The 22,417-nt window shown below is 45.9% G+C and overlaps 1 protein-coding gene across 2 annotated transcripts in view; it reads right to left on the bottom strand.

The window, feature by feature from the left end:
- The window catches only part of SH3RF2 (SH3 domain containing ring finger 2), a 108,175-nt gene extending 87,863 nt beyond the window's left edge, over positions 1-20,312 (bottom strand). The window contains exons 1-2 of one of the 2 annotated variants that reach the window (XM_058167668.1): positions 20,175-20,312; positions 18,574-19,104 (exon numbers count right to left, since the gene is read on the bottom strand). In XM_058167668.1, coding sequence (XP_058023651.1) covers positions 18,574-18,954 — 381 coding nt within the window. In that variant the 5' untranslated portion in view covers positions 18,955-19,104; positions 20,175-20,312. Of the gene's footprint in view, positions 1-18,573; positions 19,105-19,666; positions 19,794-20,174 lie in introns of those variants that run through there. The other variant, XM_058167667.1, reaches the window with a different exon arrangement.
- Positions 20,313-22,417: the final 2,105 nt, after the last annotated feature.

Genomic DNA, 22,417 nt, shown 5'->3' with positions numbered 1-22,417 from the left:
GAAGAATGGATGGTAAAGGTGATGGAGCTGGCAGAGATGGCAAAACTGACCGTTTTAATTAAAGATTAATTAAATCTATCTAGTTTTGTTTCTACTTGGAAACAACTTCTGGACTTTGTGCTCAAAACTAAAAACAAAACAAAACCCCAAAAACTTTGATTTTAAGTTTTGATGACTAGAATGACTTTGCCCTTTTAACAATGGCTTGAAACATTTAGAAATAAAGTAAAAGATTGGGGTTGTGATTTTTTTTTTTTGCATTTACTGCGCTGATAAAAGTCAGAAGTCACGTTGATAGAAATAGATTCAGAAGCGGAATTAGTTAAGGACTGTATGATAAAATGGGCACAAAATATTCAACAATCTATAATGATGGAAACATGGGAAACAATATGGGTTAGAAATATTAAATTTACGCAAGCTCAAAACTTGAGAGAAAATTTTTATAAAATGTTTTATAGATGGCATCTAGATCCAAAAAAATTGGCGTGTATGTATCCGAATTTGCAAGCTAAATGTTGGAGATGTGATTGTGATGATGCTAATTATTATCATATATGGTGGACTTGTAAAAAAATCAAAGCATTTTGGATTAAAATTTGGTGGATTATGCAAAATGTTTTGAAGAAGAAGATAAAATTTACTCCGCAATTGTTTTTATTGGGTATAACTACGGACTGTACATCAATAGGGACTAAATTAATTTTAAACTTAATATCAGCAGCCAGACTACTGGTGGCACAATCCTGGAAGAAGGAACATCTGCCTACTATTGAAGAGTGGACATTAAAAGTAACGAATTTAGCAGAAACGGCAAAAATTTTAGCATACCTGAAAGACTATTCACAAGAAAGATATATAGTGGAATGGAAAAGATGGATAGAATATATTCAAAACAAATATCAGACTAAAAAGTATCAAATAGCATATGAATGAGCAGAAAGTAATAATTGTATTTGTATACAGTATTCTTTTTTCTTTTTTCTTCTTTTATATGAAATAAGGGAGTTATGGTTCTAGGGGAGGGATGGGAGTTTATGAATAATTAGCGTATTTTTGCTTATGATTGGTAAATGCTATACCCTGTATTTGCTCTGGGAAGTCCTTGGGGGGGGAGGGTTGGGTGAAGGGGGGGGGAGGGTGGGGCGAGGAGGAGGGTAATTACTTGTTAAAATTGTGGTAAAACTTTTTAATAAAAAAAAGAAAGTCAGAAGTCACTACTTTTTTTATTGTTTTTCTTTTTCTCTGCACTCTTCTTGTTTCCCTTTTACATTTCCTAACTTTTGTTTCCATTTGTATTTTATCTCCTAATAAAATCAAATAAAATAAGATATGCTTTAAAAACTGAGCTGTTCAAGAAGGGCATTTATTTAAGGTCTGTCATCAAAACCTATTCTTTTTGTTATAATGCTGTAAATTATGATAAAAGTTTGATAGCTTGAAAAATTTATTATTTCTATATTACTGTTGCCTTTGTTTTGTTGTACTGTATATCACCATAAGTCCATTTGGAAGTCGGGTAGGATGTATAAGCAAGTGAACGAGGAATAAAAAGTAAATCTGTCAGAATGGTTTTGAATGTTATTGTTATATTTCAGATTACCCATTCTACTCAATCTTTCTTTTAATAAATTCAAATTAAGTTCTATTAAGTACCTATACCATGCTTATCCTCTTTAGGAATAAATCACCTCCACTCAAAGGCCTTTAAACAAACATTTTCTCCACAGCTGAAATTTCAATTTCCCGTTTAATAGTTTTATAGACTTTTTTTTTAAAAAAAATGTTGACCTAGGTATTTACATTTGCTGCCCTTTTTTTAACTTGTTGGTGCTGCCGATTTCACATTCTTATCTAATTTTATTATCACATACTGTTACCGTGCTGCAGATTCTAAGTGCCCTGAGGCTCATGAAAGTGGGTCTAGAGGCAGGACAAAGTTTCTGAACCGAGAATCCACTTCTGATGTAACTAGTGGTGGGATTCAGCCGGTTCAGACCAGTTCAGGCAACCAGTATTTAAATTTCTGGCTGGCCCCTTCCCTCCCCACCCTTCCACTTCCAGGAGTCCCCGCCGTGCCCCATTTTGGCTCAGAGGTAAGGGCAGTGAGGCCTCCTAGACCCAAAATGGGGCACGGGGTGTGTGGCCCATCCCTCCATGGTCCATTTTCACTCCCAGGAGGCTGCTGGGAGGCTTCCTAGGCCCAAAATGGGGTACGGGGTGTGTGGCCCATTCACCCCCCCGTAGTCTGTTTTCACTCCCAGGAGGCTGCAGGGAAGCCTCCTAGGCCCAAAACGGGATGCAAAGGGGTGCGGTGTCCCCCATGACCCATTTTCACTCCCAGGAGGCTGCAGGGAGGCAGAGTGCTACCTGTCACACCCCCTGGCCACACCCACCATGGCCACGCCCACCCAGTTGCTCATTAGGGCAGAGAACCGGTTGTTAAATTATTTGAATCCCACCACTGGATGTAACCATAAGATATGACATCATCTTCTTTACATATGCCTACTGATATAAGCTGGGCTCCTACATTGACTAATTTGAGCAACAATAACAACAAAAAAATAGAAGCTAAATAAAAAAATAGTGAGGCAGCAATACCAAACTAGTGAGGGAATGGGGTTGTGGACATTTGCAGTAGCTACCAAACTCCCAACCTTGTTGCTATTTTTGATCCAGAAATAAAATACAAATATTAGTTAGCATATAAAGCAGCCTTTATTATCACTCCTTATTTCTTAGGCAAACCCTTCATCTAAATGTCAGTTTTCAGTAAACTTTAGAAGTCAAAATGAAAAGTGCCTCCTCTAATCTTTGTTGGAAGAAAACACTCGATCATGTGTTTATTTGTAGTCTTAAGCATTAACTGAATGATGAGTTCATTTCAGTAACTTCAGCTGGATTTACAGGGCAGTGGGCTGTAGGAACAAGAATATCTACATCTAAGAATCAGACCCATTTACGGTGTTTGTGATTTCTCCAGAGTTTGCAGTTGTTCAGTCAAACAAGAGTGAGCTTTGCTGTTTCCAGATCACTGCTTCTTGATGTAACATGAATGTTTGGACTGAATTCGATAGCAACCATGTGATGCTCATGTTCACCCTATTGCCATACCTGGAAAGAGGTCAAATTCCTTGATGTCTCTTTAAGCAAAACTGTTCTTGTAGATCTAGCTTGCAAGCAAATTGTCTGCTGAGCTCTGGAAAAGAACTGTTGGATGCAAACAGGAAAAAGCATACTGTCTATAGGAGGCCAAAAGGCTGCTGTATAAAATGTAACTTGGAATTGGCAGGAGGGAAGCTGAGTTAGATGGGGGTGGAGTTGCTTCTTTGCAGGTTTAAAGGCTGGCAAGGCAAGAAAATAAGAGGGCAGAGCTGAGCAAAGACATTTTTAAGAGCTCTTAAATACATGGTTAGTAAATGACAAGAGAAGCCCTCTATGTAAATCTGCCCAAGCCAAGATTTTTTTTTTAGTCAACACAGTAAAAGCAACAGGCTGCCATAGAATAGCAATTTTTGGGGGGATATTCTAAGATATTTTTTTGGGAGGGGGTGGTGGATTAGTTCATTGAAGCAGACAGAATGTTGACACTACAAAAGTCAATGTTTTAAATCATTGCCTTTCTCACTTGCGTACGGTATTTTTATATGGTTTGTTTTTAAGCTTTTGCAATCTTTAAATATTAATCCTTATTTTGTAATCAGATCACTTGAAGGCAAAGGCCCTGCCAGAACAATAGAAGAATACACAGTAGGGGAATTACTGCAAAGGTCCCGATGAGCACAAATTGCAAATCATTCAGTTTTGCAACATTATTTTATCCTGGCCCAGATAGGAATGCTTATGGCTCAAATGGTGTTTGATGTGGTTTAATTGCCAAGTTAGGAAGCCCAACAATTTTGAATGGGATTTTGAAATCTCTCGTGTTTGAGACGCTATTATTATGATGCAGAGTTATTATGAGATAATCCAAACACTTTGAAGTCACTCAGAGTCATCACAGAGGAGGACAGTTGTGGATTAGTAACTAACATTTGTGCATTAGCGCAACCCTATGACAATGTGCCGGTAGGTCTTGATCCTGAGATAGTATCATAGAGTGAGGCTGCATTTGAGCACAGGTTGATTTCCAGGCAATGAAATCAAGTTTCCCTCCTAACTTTTCTGATACTAGTTCTTCTTCCACTTACATCTTCTAATGGCCTCTTTTCTTGATGTGGGTCTTCATCTATCCAGAGATGTACTAATTGTTCTATAATCCCTAGGTCTCATAGCAAGATGGCAGTACACTAGTGGCAAGATAAAAATATTGGGAAGTGGCTAGCTGTAAGTTTTTATAAACATATCTGTTTGCAATGCAAACTCATGGACAGAAAACAGTTAAAGTTATCTTTAGAGATGAAAGGGTTGAACCTGTGGGAAGGAAGTGATGTCTCATGTGAGGTTTTACCCTTCAGATGAGGTGGTCTGGTGGGCAGATTTTATGCTCAGGACAATTTTCTTCTTTTCCTGATCTGAGTTTGGTGAAGAAATATACTTGAATTAAAGCAGCTGGGTAAACATGGCATTCATATGGCAGTTGACTGGATTGCTAGAATGCCAGATATCAACAACAATAAAAAAAGCATATAGTAATGAGCATCTTAGCAACTAGGTTGTATGAGCAGCCATGCTTTGCCTCAGTGAAGCAGTTCGTGTCACTTAGATGATGCAATTTGCTACAGTGAGGTAGATTGCATTGTTTGATGACTTTTCTAGATGTTCCAGTAGCTAGAAGAAGTTCTCAGATTTCTTCATTGACTTCTAGTTACCTTCTGGCTTCTAGAATTACTAATCAAGACCTTGAGAACCATGAATCAATGAGGCTGCTTTTGTTTTAAGTCATCCCTCCAAAGCTTTGCATAACCCTCTTGGCTACGACAACAGAATACCACTGAAATAGGCAGGAATGGAACATACTCCTACTGCATTCTTCAACTGGGTGGTCTTTGATGTGTTGGATGACCATCTATATAATTTCTAGCATTTACATTGTCCTCGATTGGCTGACTCTAGTGAAAGGCTATTTTTCTACTGTAGGCTTTACTGTTGTGTGTTTTTCCATAGGTGAGCTACCCTTGGAGGCAAGGAGCACACTGCTTAGATTCTTCTGAAATGTGAGCCTTTTAATTCTGTGTTTCCCTGAAAATAAAGACCCTGTCTTATATTATTTTGAAACCCAAAATAAGCGCTTGGCCTTATTTTTGAGAAGGTCTTATTATTATTATTATTTTTGTTTACATTTATATCCCGCCCTTCTCCGAAGACTCAGGGCGGCTTACAGTGTGTAAGGCAATAGTCTCATTCTATTTGTATATTTACAAACTCAACTTATTGCCCCCCCAACAATCTGGGTCCTCATTTTACCTACCTTTTAAAGGATGGAAGGCTGAGTCAACCTTGGACCTGGTGGGACTAGAACCTGCAGTAATTGCAGGCAATTGTTTTTTTAATAACAGGCTTCTTACAGCCTTGAGCCACCACGGCCCTGGCCTTTTGGGGCGTGTGAAGCGAGAAGGGGATCCTCTTGCCGTCTTACCTGATTTCCAGCTCTGTCTCCCTAACCCTAACCAGAGGATTGTGCAGCAGGTGGGGACCGGCTGCATAAGTGGTTAAATATTTGTGGGGAGAGCTTATTTTCTGGGGAGGGCTTATTTTCAAGTGAAGGTTTATTTGCGGGGAGATCTTATTTTCAGGGGAGGTCTTATTTTCAGGGAAACACAGTAGATTAAATTCAATTTAGGAGACCTGACTGCTTAATGCTGAATAGCAAATGGTTTACCTTTACCTAACAAAACTAAGTAAGGTATGTTGACACCAGAGGAAGAGGAGGCATTTTCTCCATCTCACCTTATACATATATAAGTAGAACAAATTAAATAATTGAAATCACCAAGCATTCTTTGGACCTATATCCAGCTTCAACTGGCTCAGCATGCCAACTACAGCAAGATGAGTAATGGAGACCGATCAATAATGCATTACATTATTACCAGCAGTTCATGGCTCAGATTCATAATCTGTAGACAATTTGTATACCTGACTGCTCTCTTGCATTAAATTAAAGAGTTCATTCAACATTCTTCTGTATCTCAAAACAATGTTTCAAAAAATCATTTGCAAGATACATCTGCATTTTATTTTTATTTCTTCTGCAGAATCTCCAGTAAATTCTTTTCCCTTCCATTTCCCTCAAAAATAGTATTCATGCTCACTAGGGAAGAAACAGACATTGGACTTTATAATCCTGCTTCCTAGTCTTCTCTTTCAGTTTAAAAAGTCATTAATTTTGATAGCTGACAATGCATTATTTTATGTAGTTATAATTGCACACTATTAACAAATTCTGTACAGATATTAAAAACAGACTAAACAAACAAAACCATATAATATGGCTTCAGTGCAATCTCTTCCCTCCAGGAGTATTTGCCACTGAACACAGTGGGATTTATTGCTGAGTAAGCATGCATAAAGTTTCTGTCTTAACGCTGCAGAGTAAGAAGATAGAATTTCAAATGAGCAGTCTTATGAGATCTTTCCATTTAGATTATTGAGTCTACTTTGCTCTTTAGGGATTCAAAATTAATCCATGATCACTAATTTTAGTTAGGGTGAGCCACCTACAGTCTGAACAAACACCAAGAGCAGCCCCAGTGGGCAAGATTGATATTTTCAGTCAATGGAAGGATAGGGTGAATTGATTTTGATAATTTAAGGGTGAAGTGCAGGGGTGAAATGCTACCAGTTCGCACTGGTTTGGGCAAACCAGTATTAAAAAAAGTGCTACCGGTTCATTTCTGATTATCAGCTGTGCCGCGTGATTTATATTTGCTAGAAAGCAGGAAATCCTCCTTTCTAGCGAATCTAAACCACGCGGCACAGCTGATCCACCCATCTCGCTGTTCTACTTACCTTCTTAAGCCTCCTTTTTCTGTGTGAAGCACGCATCTGGCATTCACTGTGCATGTGCATTTGGTGCGCACTGCGCATGTGCGGGCAGCGAACCAGTGGCAAACCGCGGAGGATTCCACCACTGCTGAAGTGATCTGTTAAGCCTTGCAGAAATTTAAGGTGCTACCTTGGTCCTGCAATCTCTAATTTTCTCTCCCAGAGACGAAGACAAAAGTGTGCAAAGCTTTAAGATATCTACTTCATTTATAACAAAAAAGAAAAGGTAAAGGTTTGCCCTGTCCAGTTGTATCCGACTCGAGGGGTTCATTTCCATTTCCTAACTGTGGGAGCCAAAGTTATCAGAAGATGCTTGTTCTGTTTCCCTTCCCCCAATACTCCCAGCAAAGAGTCAGTCAGAGGCCTCTTTTCTGATTTATTTACATATATATAAATGTCCTGGCTACGTCTACCCACGGGCCTGCCAAGTTTCTGGAGATAACAAGGAAATTACAGATAAGGCCAGAATTACTCACGAATATATTCTTCCCTCCATGAAATAGTTAGCTCGCGCCAAATTCATTACTTTGTCCAAGACAAAAAACCAGGAAGTCCGCCTCCTATTTATAGTCTCTGCAGATGTCACTGCATGACAATTATGACTTGGCTTTGTCCCAACTCTTCCGCTGCTGCGCACGCCGATCAAGCCTTCGTAATCTTGCGTCCCTCCAAAACTGTTCTTGGGGCGTTGCCAAATCAGAAGGAGGCTCCAGGGAATCAGGCTTTGCCGGCCCCTCCTCCTCCCTTTGAGTGGGTGCCAGGGAGGGAAAGGGCTCAAGAGAAGCAGGGCTGGCCAGGTCTTCTCCCTCACTTTCTGAATCATCCGAGTCCAGGAGTCTGGGTCCAGGAACCTGGGTCACAACACTATCCCTCACCGCAGGGCCCTTCCCCCGGGGCTGACGATCGGGATGCGGTCGGGCTGGGTTCTGCTCATGGAAGGCCTGCACCAGGTCAGGGGCATGAACGTCGGAGGCATCTACCCAGGAGAAATCAGTCCCGTATCCCTTCCACGCGATCAAATATTGGAAGCGACCCTTTAGCCAGCGAGTCTCGTCGCTGTGGACTTCAGATTCCTCCGATCCGTCCTCGGCGACAGTGACGGGTGCTGTTGGGCACCGAAGGGGACTCGTGTGGCCTCAGGAACCAGAAGGGACCGTGAAAACGGGTGGATCCGCATGGATCGTGGCAGGGTCAGTCGGTAGGCTACCGGGTTGATGACTGCCTCGACAGGGAACGGGCCGATGAATCGGTGGTCCAACTTTACCGGGCGGTCGGACGGGAGGTGTTTGGTGGAGAGCCACACCCGGTCTCCAACTGCCAGCGGGGCGCGTTGCCCGTCGGGAGCGGTCGGCGGACCGTTTGTAGTCCTCCTTTGCCCGATTCAGCTGCTGACGTACCAACTGTTGGACCGCATGCAATTCCGTCAGGAAGGTCTGCGTTTCGGGAACAGGAGAGTCCGGTGGTGCCAGAGGGAAGATGTTTTAGTAAGGTCTTGGACAAAATGTTCTGTTTCCCTTCCCCCAATACTCCCAGCAAAGAGTCAGCCAGAGGCCTCTTTTCTGATTTATTTACATATATATAAATGTCCTGGCTCCGTCTACCCACGGGCCTGCCAAGTTTCTGGAGATAACAAGGAAATTACAGATAAGGCCAGAATTACTCACGAATATATTCTTCCCTCCATGAAATAGTTAGCTCGCGCCAAATTCATTACTTTGTCCAAGACAAAAACCAGGAAGTCCGCCTCCTATTTATAGTCTCTGCAGATGTCACTGCATGACAATTATGACTTGGCTTTGTCCCAACTCTTCCGCTGCTGCGCACGCCGATCAAGCCTTCGTAATCTTGCGTCCCTCCAAAACTGTTCTTGGGTGTTGCCAAATCAGAAGGAGGCTCCATGGAATCAGGCTTTGCCGGCCCCTCCTCCTCCCTTTGAGTGGGTGCCAGGGAGGGAAAGGGCTCAAGAGAAGCAGGGCTGGCCAGGTCTTCTCCCTCACTTTCTGAATCATCCGAGTCCAGGAGTCTGGGTCCAGGAACCTGGGTCACAACACTATCCCTCACCGCAGGGCCCTTCCCCCGGGGCTGACGATCGGGATGCGGTCGGGCTGGGTTCTGCTCATGGAAGGCCTGCACCAGGTCAGGGGCATGAACGTCGGAGGCATCTACCCAGGAGAAATCAGTCCCGTATCCCTTCCACGCGATCAAATATTGGAAGCGACCCTTTAGCCAGCGAGTCTCGTACGCTGTGGACTTCGTATTCCTCCGATCCGTCCTCGGCGACAGTGACGGGTGCTGTTGGGCACCGAAGGGGACTCGGTGTGGCCTCAGGAACCAGAAGGGACCGGTGAAAAACGGGGTGGATCCGCATGGATCGTGGCAGGGTCAGTCGGTAGGCTACCGGGTTGATGACTGCCTCGACAGGGAACGGGCCGATGAATCGGTGGTCCAACTTCTTTACCGGGCGGTCGGACGGGAGGTGTTTGGTGGAGAGCCACACCCGGTCTCCAACTGCCAGCGGGGGCGTTGCCCGTCGGGAGCGGTCAGCGGACCGTTTGTAGTCCTCCTTTGCCCGATTCAGCTGCTGACGTACCAACTGTTGGACCGCATGCAATTCCGTCAGGAAGGTCTGCGTTCGGGAACAGGAGAGTCCGGTGGTGCCAGAGGAAGAGCCGCGGATGGTACCCACATTGGCAAAGAACGGGTCATCTGAGTAGAGGTGTGCTGAGAGTTGTTAAAAGCAAACTCCGCCAGAGACAGGTAGTCGGCCCAGTTGTCCTGTTGCTGGTTGATGAAGCAACGGAGATACTGTTCCAGTATACCGATGACCTTCTCTGTACCCCGTCGGTCTCCGGATGGTGCGATGACGACAGACATACCTGCACCTCCAACGCGCCATCAGGCTCTTCCAGAAGCGGGCTGTGAACTGAACTCAGCGGTCCGAAACCACCCTGTCCGGTAGACCATGGAGGCGGAAGATGTGCTGCAGAAAGAGGCGGGCGTTTTGCGGCTGTGGGCAGTCCGCGGCATGGGATGAAGTGTGCCATCTTGGTGAGCATGTCCACCACCACCAGCACCGTGGTGAACCCAGAGGACGGCGGCAGGTCTGTCAGGAAATCCATAGAGATCGCCCCCAGGGTCTGTCGGGTGTCGGCAAGGGCTGGAGGAGCCGGGAGGGGCCCCGTGGCGGTCTTGGCTTGCCGGCACGGCACGCAGGATGTCACGTAGGCATGTATATCATGCCGCACTGGGCCACCAAAAGGTCCGTGTCACCAGGTGGAGGGTCTTGAAGAACCCAAAATGTCCTGCTGCAGGGTTGTCGTGGCACTGGGTCATGGCGAGGGGTCGGAGTGGTCCTGTGGGCACATATAATCGCCCCCGAAACTTGAGTAAGTCCTCCTCCAAGGTCCAAGGAGACGTGGGGCCCACCTCCGCTCCCCTTTGCTGCGACCAGGCGTCCTGGCGCTGTGCCTCCTGCACCCGGGCCCGCAAGTCCACTGGCTCCGTGCTGCGGCCAAGGCTTCTGCCGGCAGCACTGTCCGTGGAGGAAGGGGGTCCTTGGCGCAGAGGTACTCTGGCTTGCGGGACAGGGCATCCGCCCTCCGGTTGTGACCGCTGGGAATGTAGGTCACGCGGAAGTTGAACCGGGCAAAAAACAACGACCACCGGATCTGCCGCTGGTTCAACTTCCGAGCTGTGGTGAGGTGCTCGAGATTCCGATGGTCCGTTCGGACCTCCACTTGATGTCGGGCCCCTCCAGATGGTGTCGCCAAGCCTCGAATGCAGCCTTGATAGCCAGCAACTCTTTTCCCAGATAGTGTAGTTGCGCTCGGAAGGGTTGAGTTTCCGGGAGTAGTAAGCGCAGGGAAAAAGTGTGCCACCATTCGCCGGAGCCTGTAGCAGCACCGCTCCCAGAGCCACATTGACGCGTCCGTTTCCACCACAAAAGGCCGGAGCGGGTCGGGATGCCTCAGGACGGGTTCCGTGACGAAGGCTTTCTTGAGGGCTGTGAATGCTTCTTGCTGCGGGGACCCCACCGAATGCAACCTTCTTCCTGAGGAGCTGGGTAAGTGGAGCTGTCAGTGTGGCGAAGCCGGGATGAAGGTCCGGTAGTAGTTGGCGAAGCCCAGTAGGCGCTGAACATCCTTCACCCGACGAGGGCTTCCCAGCTACACAAAGCTTCTACTTTACATGGGTCCATGGCTATGCCCTCGGGCGAGATGATATGCCGAGGAATTCTATGGAAGTCCGGAAGAAGACGCATTTCTCCAGCCGCATTGAGTTGTTGCTCCATAGCGTTGCAGAACCAGACTGGCGTGTCGAAGGTGGCTTTCCTGGACCGGGAGTAAATCAGGATGTCGTCGAGGTAGATAACCACGAACCGATCCAACATGTCTCGGAACACGTCGTTCATGAAGTGCTGAAAACGGCGGAGCATTGGTCAACCCAAATGGCATGACAGTGTATTCGTAGTGTCCGTGTCGGTGCGAATGCCGTCTTCCATTCGTCTCCTTCTCGTATCCGCACCAGGTTGTAGGCCCCGGAGATCGAGCTTGGTGAAGATCGTGGCCTCCGCAACCTTTCCAGTAGCTCCGGGATGGCGGCGGGGGTAGCGATTCCGCACCGTAATGGCGTTTAGCCGGCGGTAATCACAGCATAGGCGCAAGTCCCTGTCTTCTTCTTCACAAAGAGGACCGGGGCCGAGAGGGACTTTGAAGGCGGATGAACCCTCGGGCCAGGTTTTTGTCCAGGAAGTCCCTGAGGCGGCCAACTCGGGCTCCGACATGGAATACAGGCGTCCCACAGGCAGTGGTGCGTTGGGCAGAAGGTCCACGGGCAATCGTGGGGCCGATGCGGGGTAGTCGGTCCGCCTCCTTCTCGCTGAACACGTCGGCGAAGTCCGTCAGCTCAGGAGGCAAGGTGATGGCAGCGGTGGGGCGTTCTGGCCGGCACAGGTGTGGCGGATGTGATCGACGCACTGCAGACTCGGGAAAGAGATGGCGTTCGCGACCAGGCCACCTGAGGATCGTGGGTCCGAAGCCAGGCCAACCCAAGGACCAAGGAAAATGAAGGTCCGCCGTGACATAAAACTGGATCGCCTCCTCATGGTCCCCAATAGCCAGGCGCAAAGGCTGGGTGGCGAATTTAATGGGGCGGACACCAGTTCTCGTCCATCAATTGTCTCTACCCGCATCGGAGGGTCCACGGAACCACGGGACCGCAAACTGGGTCACAAAGGCCTGGTCCATAAAGTTTGTTGTGGCCCTGAGTCCACCAGCGCATGCGCCTGGAGCCCGTCCGACTGGTTCCCCAACCATATCCGTGTGTCCAGAATCAGATGCCGAGGGGCCCAGAGTCTACTTCCATAGCGTCCAGTGGGGGCTTAATGCGTGCCCGACCTAGGGTTTCCCAGTCGGGCCTGCTCCGCTTCGATTGGTCACGCTGTGATTCGGGGACGGCGTCGTGCCCCACCGCTTTCTGGGGCAAGAAGCGGCGAAGTGGCGGGCTCCCCACAGTACAGGCACAATCCCCTTGGCGCCTCGGTTCCGCTCCTGGGCTGTTAGGGGAGGTCGGCCCGCCCCCAACTCCATGGGCTCTTCCGCAGTGGTTACAAACCGTGGGGCGACCCTGGGTGCTGGTGGTGCAGGAAGTGGGGGTGCAGATGTCGACGGAGGGTCCCGGGGGGTGCGACGGGACGGTCGCCGTTGCAGGCGGGCATCGAGGCGGAGACAAAGGGGCACCAAGTTGTCGAGGTCCATGGCGCCTCCACGCGGGCCAGCTCGTCTTGCAATTCCTCTGAGAGTCCCTCCTGAACGCGCCCACCAGCGCTGCATCATTCCAGTCAGAGTCCTGGCACAAAAGACGAAATTCGGCGATGTACTCCTGCAGGCGTTTCCCTTGACGGAGTTCCTTAAGGCGCCTGGTTGCCGTCAGCATTGAACGGGTCCTCATACATGGTGCGAGGTGCTGCCAAAACGCTGTTGGTCCGCCAGCAGGGGCTGTCCTGGAGCAAGAGGGGCGTGGCCCATCGAGCAGCCGAGCCGGAAAGAAGGTTAATCACGAAGGCCACCTTAGCCCGGTCGTCTGGGAAATCCTCTGGCCTCATAGCCATGTAGAGCTGGCACTGTCCCAAGAAGGTCGGGAACATCTCAGGCTGCCCAGAAAACTTATCCGGCACGGTTATCGGGCACTTGCGGTGAGGAGGAGGTGGGAGGATGGGGGGGGGCTGCAGGCACATTCCTGGCAGCAAGTTGGCCTGCCAAGTGAGCCACTTGCTGCTGGAGCTGTTGATTAGCCGCGTGTAGCTGCTCTAACTGCTGCTGTACCTGCTGCTGATCCATCTTTGGTGGAAGATGTTTTAGTCAGGTCTCGGACAAAATGTTCTGTTTCCCTTCCCCCAATACTCCCAGCAAAGAGTCCGTCAGAGGCCTTCCTTTTTTTTCCCCTTTTATTTACATAGATACATGTCCTGGCCACGTCTACCCACGGGCCTGCCAAGTTTCTGGAGATAACGAGGAAATTATAGATAAGGCCAGAATTACTCACGAATATATTCTTCCCTCCATGAAATAGTTAGCTCGCGCCAAATTCATTGCTTTGTCCGAGACAAAAAACCAGGAAGTCCCGCCTCCTATTTATAGTCTCTGCAGATGTCACTGCATGACAATTATGACTTGGCTTTGTCCCAACTCTTCCGCTGCTGCGCACGTCGATCAAGCCTTCGTAATCTTGCGTCCCTCCAAAACTGTTCTTGGGGCGTTGCCAAATCAGAAGGAGGCTCAAGGAATCAGGCTTTGCGGCCTCCTCCTCCCTTTGAGTGGGTGCCAGGGAGGGAGAGGGCTCAAGAGAAACAGGGCTTGCCAGGTCTTCTCCCTCATTTTCTGAATCATCCGAGTCCAGGAGTCTGGGTCCAGGAACCTGGGTCACAACAGCCACCTACAGTCTGAACAAACACCAAGAGCAGCCCCAGTGGGCAAGATTGATATTTTCAGTCAATGGAAGGATAGGGTGAATTGATTTTGATAATTTAAGGGTGAAGTGCAGGGGTGAAATGCTACCAGTTCGCACTGGTTTGGGCAAACCAGTATTAAAAAAAGTGCTACCGGTTCATTTCTGATTATCAGCTGTGCCGCGTGATTTATATTTGCTAGAAAGCAGGAAATCCTCCTTTCTAGCGAATCTAAATCACGCGGCACAGCTGATCCACCCATCTCGCTGTTCTACTTACCTTCTTAAGCCTCCTTTTTCTGTGTGAAGCACGCATCTGGCATTCACTGTGCATGTGCATTTGGTGCGCACTGCGCATGTGCGGGCAGCGAACCAGTGGCAAACCGCGGAGGATTCCACCACTGGTGAAGTGATCTGTTAAGCCTTGCAGAAATTTAAGGTGCTACCTTGGTCCTGCAATCTCTAATTTTTCTCTCCCAGAGACGAAGACAAAAGTGTGCAAAGCTTTAAGATATCTACTTCATTTATAACAAAAAAGAAAAGGTAAAGGTTTGCCCTGTCCAGTTGTATCCGACTCGAGGGGTTCATTTCCATTTCCTAACTGTGGGAGCCAAAGTTATCAGAAGATGCTTGTTCTGTTTCCCTTCCCCCAATACTCCCAGCAAAGAGTCAGTCAGAGGCCTCTTTTCTGATTTATTTACATATATATAAATGTCCTGGCTACGTCTACCCACGGGCCTGCCAAGTTTCTGGAGATAACAAGGAAATTACAGATAAGGCCAGAATTACTCACGAATATATTCTTCCCTCCGTTGATACAGATTGCCCGCGCAAATTCATTACTTTGTCCAAGACAAAAAACCAGGAAGTCCCGCCTCCTATTTATAGTCTCTGCAGATGTCACTGCATGACAATTATGACTTGGCTTTGTCCCAACTCTTCCGCTGCTGCGCACGCCGATCACGTTTTCGTAACCTTGCATCACTCCAAAACTGTTCTTGGGGCGTTGCCAAATCAGAAGGAGGCTCCAAGGAATCAGGCTTTGCCGGCCCCTCCTCCTCCCTTTGAGTGGGTGCCAGGGAGGGAAAGGGCTCACGAGAAGCAGGGCTGGCCAGGTCTTCTCCCTCACTTTCTGAATCATCCGAGTCCAGGAGTCCGGGTCCAGGAACTTGGGTCACAACACTATCCCTCACCGCAGGGCCCTTCCCCCGGGGCTGACGATCGGGATGCGGTCGGGCTGGGTTCTGCTCATGGAAGGCCTGCACCAGGTCAGGGGCATGAACGTCGGAGGCATCTACCCAGGAGAAATCAGTCCCGTATCCCTTCCACGCGATCAAATATTGGAAACGACCCTTCAGCCAGTGGGAGTCTCGTACCCTGTGGACTTCGTATTCCTCCGATCCGTCCTCGGCGACAGTGACGGGTGCTGTTGGGCACCGAAGGGGACTCGGTGTGGCCTCAGGAACCAGAAGGGACCGGTGAAAAACGGGGTGGATCCGCATGGATCGTGGCAGGGTCAGTCGGTAGGCTACCGGGTTGATGACTGCCTCGACAGGGAATGGGCCGATGAATCGGTGGTCCAACTTCTTTACCGGGCGGTCGGATGGGAGGTGTTTGGTGGAGAGCCACACCTGGTCTCCAACTGCCAGCGGGGGCGTTGCCCGTTGGGAGCGGTCGGCGGACCGTTTGTAGTCCTCCTTTGCCCGATTCAGCTGCTGACGTACCAACTGTTGGACCGCATGCAATTCCGTCAGGAAGGTCTGCGTTTCGGGAACAGGAGAGTCCGGTGGTGCCAGAGGGAAGATGTTTTAGTCAGGTCTTGGACAAAATGTTCTGTTTCCCTTCCCCCAATACTCCCAGCAAAGAGTCAGTCAGAGGCCTCTTTTCTGATTTATTTACATATATATAAATGTCCTGGCTACGTCTACCCACGGGCCTGCCAAGTTTCTGGAGATAACAAGGAAATTACAGATAAGGCCAGAATTACTCACGAATATATTCTTCCCTCCGTTGATACAGATTGCCCGCGCAAATTCATTACTTTGTCCAAGACAAAAAACCAGGAAGTCCCGCCTCCTATTTATAGTCTCTGCAGATGTCACTGCATGACAATTATGACTTGGCTTTGTCCCAACTCTTCCGCTGCTGCGCACGCCGATCACGTTTTCGTAACCTTGCATCACTCCAAAACTGTTCTTGGGGCGTTGCCAAATCAGAAGGAGGCTCCAAGGAATCAGGCTTTGCCGGCCCCTCCTCCTCCCTTTGAGTGGGTGCCAGGGAGGGAAAGGGCTCACGAGAAGCAGGGCTGGCCAGGTCTTCTCCCTCACTTTCTGAATCATCCGAGTCCAGGAGTCCGGGTCCAGGAACTTGGGTCACAACAATGCTTCTGTGGTCATGTCACCGGCCTGACTATACATTGAGGTACATGGAACACTGTTACCTTCCCACTGAAATGGTACTTATTTACCCACTAGCATTTGCATGCTTCCAGATTGTTAGATGGGTAGGATCTTCCCAAAACATTGACTCCATTCAACCCAGTGATGTCATGATGCTATCACCCCTCTAGTCCATGGGAATTTATTATTGTTGTGGTTACAAAATGTTGTCCATCTCTGTTTTAACCTGATATATTCTTTTCCTGTCTGGGCTAGATTCCTGTCTGCCAGGATAATATAATCTCAGAAATCCCAAATCCTCTCAAATTGAAAAAAATGATTGAACTCAAAACTGAGTTGAAAAAGAAAACTACATTTTCGGTCCGTAAGATACTATCATTATTAGGCTACTAACAATATTAAAGAAAAGCAGGTTGGACTACAGAACTGTGGAATCTCTGGCATCCAATCCACCTGGGCTGTGGGAAGCATTTGTCACTTCACTGAAACTCTACCTCCCATCTTTTCGCTGGGGAGTAGCAGTTTCCTTCAAGGCAACGGTGACGCCTTGAAACAGTGCTTCCCCTGGATTTTGCCTGTTACTTAGCTGTAGCGGTGGGCAGGAAAAGCCAGCTTTCAGCAAGGTGGCCTCTGAAGTCACTTCAAGCTGGGAACATTTTCAAGTACATGCATCAGGGAGGAATCACTTCAAAGCATTCCTATGTTCTTCAACCTGCTACTCTAAAAACTATGTGACATCTTGGGGTGGATATGGTTTTTGCTATGAAGCAAAGCTTTCATAGAACCATTACATCATCTGACCCACTTCAGGGCTTTGGGAGGGATCTGATCTTTAAGCCAGATCCTATATCTTAGTTCAATGTGAATTAGCTTTGTGTGATTTGCGTTAAAAAGTCACTTAAATCATTTGTGTTTATTCAAGCACAGTTGTACGGGAGTATCCAGTTATCAAAGCTACTTTTTGAGAATAAGAATTGCACAACAGATTATTTGCAACATGGATGAGATAAGGAGAAGAAAGCTGCACTGATGCATAATTAGGAAAGTATCTAGGTTACAGATAACTTCAAGCTGGGCAAGTCTGGATGAAGGCATCCTGTTGATTTCACCCACTATCATTTGCTCTTGTAATTTACCTGGCTTAACATCCTAATCTTGCCTTCTCCTACATACCAACCTCCAGTTGTTGTGGGAATTCCAGGCAGTCCACACAGAGGATGAATAAATACAATTGGAGTAGTTTGCCTTCTTTCCTAATAAATTTGTTTTGAGAATTCCTAAACACGCAGTTCTTTTAATTACATTTTTCTAGTTTTAAATGGCCATTGTCAGAGGGTGATCAACATCTTCCAGGTTTCAATACTAAATAGAAAAGCACTCATCTAACAAAGAGAGAATTGCAGGGACCTGCCTGCAAATTCATACTCTTGAAAAATTGTTCTAAAAGTGTACACAGTTATAGTTAAGGAAAAAAAAGTTCTTAATTACATGAACTGAAAGCTACTTCTGCCTGCCACCCAGATCCATACAGCTGGTACCCTCACATGTGTGTGTGTGTGTGTGTGTGTGTGTGTGTGTGTCAAGTCAATCATTTTGTGTGAGTCTGTGTGAACTTTTCAGCTAGTTCTGTGTGCATGTGTTCAAATATACATATCCTTCAATTTAAGGAGGACTGGAATAACCAGAAACGTAATGAATCTAGGACACAACTGACCTATTTTTTTACCCATATTCTGGTCCTGTCACACTTTCAAAAGATCAAAAACACTGTTTTTCTTTATTTTTTAAAAAAGCTACTTTTGTAACAGCACAAGACAAAATATTTTTTAAAAAAAGTTTCTGTGAATGTCTAACCTTTCTCAGTCCTTGACAGGTGTGAAAATAGTTCTGCTTTTTCATATATATATAAATTCTCCATTTCTTGATTGAAACTAAAGCTGGAAAGAGTCGTACTATAACATTACCCTGAAAAGTCTCAGTTCAATTTCGGGCTCAGCTGGAGATGGCAAACCTCTGAGAATTCAAGACTCAAACTCTTGGCTAGAAATAGTTCCAGATGGAATACATTTAACATGAAAGTAAGAGTTGTTGTACAAACCCAGTTAAGACTGGTAGGGGCCTCAGAGAGAAGTCAGACTGCTTTATAATTGGCTGGATTAATCTAACTCCTTAAAAATGAGAAGTGGCAAAAAAATACCTTCTTAATACAGGTAGCGATGAAAGAAATGACCTTGCTTACCTCTTCCAAAGGAATCCTGGGACTGGAAGTCATCCGATATTGATCCAGCTCTAGGCTTTTTGGCCCTCCCCCCATTTTCCTGATGGAGGCAGGAGAGGAGAAGGCTGATGATCGTTGGAGTGAGCCATACTTCATCATGCTTGTTCCAAACCGGATTCCATCCAATAAACGTATCAAAAACAGGTTGGAAGGCAGTTCTTCAATATTGCTGAGTACAAGGGTTCGACATTCAGGGCATCTCAGCTCCTTGTGGGATTTCAAAATACTCTGGAGACAAGGCTTACAGAAGGTGTGCTGGCACGGAAGCACCTTGGCGGAGGCATCCAGCTTTTCCAGGCACACTGGACACTCTAGCATGTCGCATAAAGATAAACTGTCCATGATGTTGATCTTCTACTCAGTGAAAAACTCCAGCCTCAGGTAGATCTAGACAAAGTCCACGTGCTTACTATTTGGTTGGAAGGAGTTGGTTTGTTCAGGAATGCCCCATGCAGCATACTGGTAATTTTAAACTCTAAGAACTACTGTATTCTATAAAGAAAACAACAGAAAAGAGAAATTATAGAGCCTAAATATTACAGTATTATGAAATGCATGCCTCCAACATTTCAAGAAATCCTTCATTAAGCAGTTTGCATGGTATATTCTCTCCCCTGCTCCTCATGTAGGTGTGACATTATTCATGTCTGAGTAAGTATTAGATAAACATAATTATACCCAATGGCCAACTGGGATCAAGAAAGACCCAAGACTCAAAGACCCAATTTGTTGTTGCAGGTAGCCATTGAATAAGAGAGACCTTGTTCATTCCATCCCAATTGAGTTGATCACAGTAAGACAATACACTTCTTGGATGTATTATAGGGCAATCCATCCATCTTCAAATAACGCCACATAAAAAAAAGAATTACGTTGTGAATGTGACCAAACAATCACACCATACACAGTACAAACAGAAGGAATTCTGCCAAGACAGGGCTGAACATATTCTCCCCTCCCTTCTTTTGCAACTACTCACTTCATCACATTTCTGCATTTCCCCAATTTTCTCCTAGGAAAATCACCTTAATAAAAGACACCGTTTTTGGCATACCTGGAAATAAAACAACCTGTGCTTGATTTCAAGAGACTGGCAATGCAGCTTGCTTTGTCTTTAATAGTTGACAATCCAATACCAACCCCCGAAAAGGGGGGGGGATATTATTCCGCCCACAGCAGAAAAGTTACCCAACCTGTTCAGCACCTTTCCCAACGGTATACCAAGCCAAAGCAGTACCGATATTTAATCCTAATTTCAAGTCCTGGCCTGCAAAAAACGAGCCCCATGCCATCCCACATCAAAACACTGTCTGTTAATGAAGACTGAATCTAGTCTATCGAGTCCTATCAAATGTTTCAAATGTTGCAATTCCTGAGACACTTCCTTTCTTTTCCTAAACTTGAACAATCCAACCTTGCTCTCTTTGTGACTCAGACTGCCGAGGAAGAGTTAGAAGCGTCAGGGGCTGAGCTTTCTCGCTGAGTGCTGAAGGAAGAAGCTGTGGGGGGAAAGAAAGAGATAAATTAGAACAGGCTCCTAATTTTAGTGCTGCGCTACTGACCTTGCATTCATGACCCTCTTTAAAATGAGTCCAGCTCATGAAATATCAGCTCCAGAGCTTGCTTTTCTCTTTCTTCTCACTCTGAATTGCAGCTGCATTGAAAACTTTAACTAGGTGCATTACTCAGCTAAAGTTAACACGTGCTGCCTTGTTAACTCATATGTTGCCAGGCTGCTACTCCTACACAGATTTTAGATCAGGGAAAAGAGTGCAGTCTGATTAGGCACCAGGAGGGAGCTGTTTGCTTGAAACCACACATACGCATTTGAATTTTTTTGGCCTTGATTACAGTACATTGGATCAATAATTTGGCATAGTTTTTTTTTTTCCTTGAGGAGCTGATCTTGTTTTAGAAGCAGAGGGGGAGTGTAAAATGGGGATTTTTAAAAACAACAACTCCACAACAAGCCTGTCTATAAAAGCAAAGAGCTGCCAGAGAAAATGAAGAATGCATTTTTGGGATGCCAATAAAAATTAGACCCAAACACCCACTTACCTAGAACTAAATCTCACTCAATTTAGTGAGATTACTATGGAGTTGACGTAGGTGGGATTGCATATTTAGAGAAATGAAACTTCAATCTCAAGAGGCATCTGCTGGGGAAGTGAGTGCTTTTGTTTCAAATCCAGCAACTTTCTTCTAAAGAGTTCATTCTTTGCCACTGGCTTTGCCCAAAAGGAGAGAGACAAGATCTAAAACAAAATCTTCATTTGAGAGCAGAGTGTAGCTCTGCTGAAAGAAAACAGCTTGGTTGCAACTTTGATTAAAATCCATATTTCCTCTGCTGATATTCACCTGAGCTGGAATTATGCTTAGAAGGGTTCTCTTAAATAAAAGAAACTACATCAAGGGGAAGTTGAAGAAAGTCCTTGGCATGAGTCAACGAAGCAGCCTCCACCCTATGAGACCCTGACCAAAACAACTCATAATGCCGTCACTTTCCATAGAACAATAATCCTCCACACCCTTTCAGCTTTTTAAAGTTGCTTCTGTTGGCACCTTTTTCAGCTCCACAGTATCCTTGTTGAAGTTTAGTAACCAGCACTGTATAGGTACTGTAGTCTTCAACTGTTTGAAGTTATGAGGGACTCACCTTGGGGCTACTAATGACCTGGATCTGAAGTTCTATGGTCATCCCCACATAGTCAAATGCCTGAACTTTAGGTGCTTAGCAACATGGCTAAAATGGTAGCTGTTTATAGCTGTTTACAGACTCCTGAAGTCATGTGACTGCATTTTATGAGAGTTTTGCTGAAAATCTGCATTTCTACACTTTTCAGCAAAACTGGGCCCATAGAGATACATTGGTTCACTTTATGACCATGGCATTTACTTAACCGTCGCCACAAAAAGGTCATACATTGTGTCAGTCATGTGATGTGACCAACCTGTTTTACAACTGTCATGACATTTGATGGGCAGGCTCCATTATGGTTTAAGTCAAAGACTACACACACACACACACACATTCCAATATTATGGACTGCTGTATATAGAGTTTTATTAAAGCATTAGGTTAATGATTGTTGCCTACTGTTCTTTAGGCTATCAAGGATGGAAATTGAAACATACATGGTGTCAACATTTTCCTTAAGCATCACTATCTCAAATTCCTTTCCTGTTTGGTCAGTCCCTGCTCACACCCATCAGGAGAACTGAGAAGATTTTGCTGTAATATGCCTCACTTAATACTTGCTTATGTTTTAAAAGATGAAAAGAAGAACTATTTAGATGGATGAAACAGTGAAAAAAGATGTGGATTACAGAAAACCAAAACAAAATACTTTGAAAGTAGCCTAAATCTACTCAGTGGCATCTAAAGTCTGGGTATGGATGCAATAAATTGGAATCACCACAAGTTAGCAGAAATTTTGTTTTTTGTTGATTGTTTTGTCTGTGTGACAAAAGACAGTCCATCCATGGTAGTTAACCAACTCTTAACCAAGATTTTAAGTAGTTTTCTTTAAATTACATACGCCATTTAAAAAATAATGTTTCCTGTTAGATTTGGCTTTTTTTAACTAGTCTCCTTTTAAATTTGCTAAAAGTTAATCCAGGGTTTGATTAACTTTTTAGACGGACATTGAAAAGTGTGAGCTCTCAGGCTACAGACAGTAATATCTGCAGGGTTTTTTTTTTTTAAACAAGTCAAGATATTGGCTGTGGCAGCATAATTGGCACTGTCTACCTGCCGAGCAGGTAGGCGTTTGACTTCCCTGTTCAAATAGCCATCTTGACATTT

This window comes from Ahaetulla prasina, chromosome 2, assembly GCF_028640845.1.
Source record: "Ahaetulla prasina isolate Xishuangbanna chromosome 2, ASM2864084v1, whole genome shotgun sequence".
Classification (NCBI taxonomy): Eukaryota; Metazoa; Chordata; class Lepidosauria; order Squamata; family Colubridae; genus Ahaetulla; species Ahaetulla prasina.
This window is presented reverse-complemented; position numbering and strand designations above follow the sequence as displayed.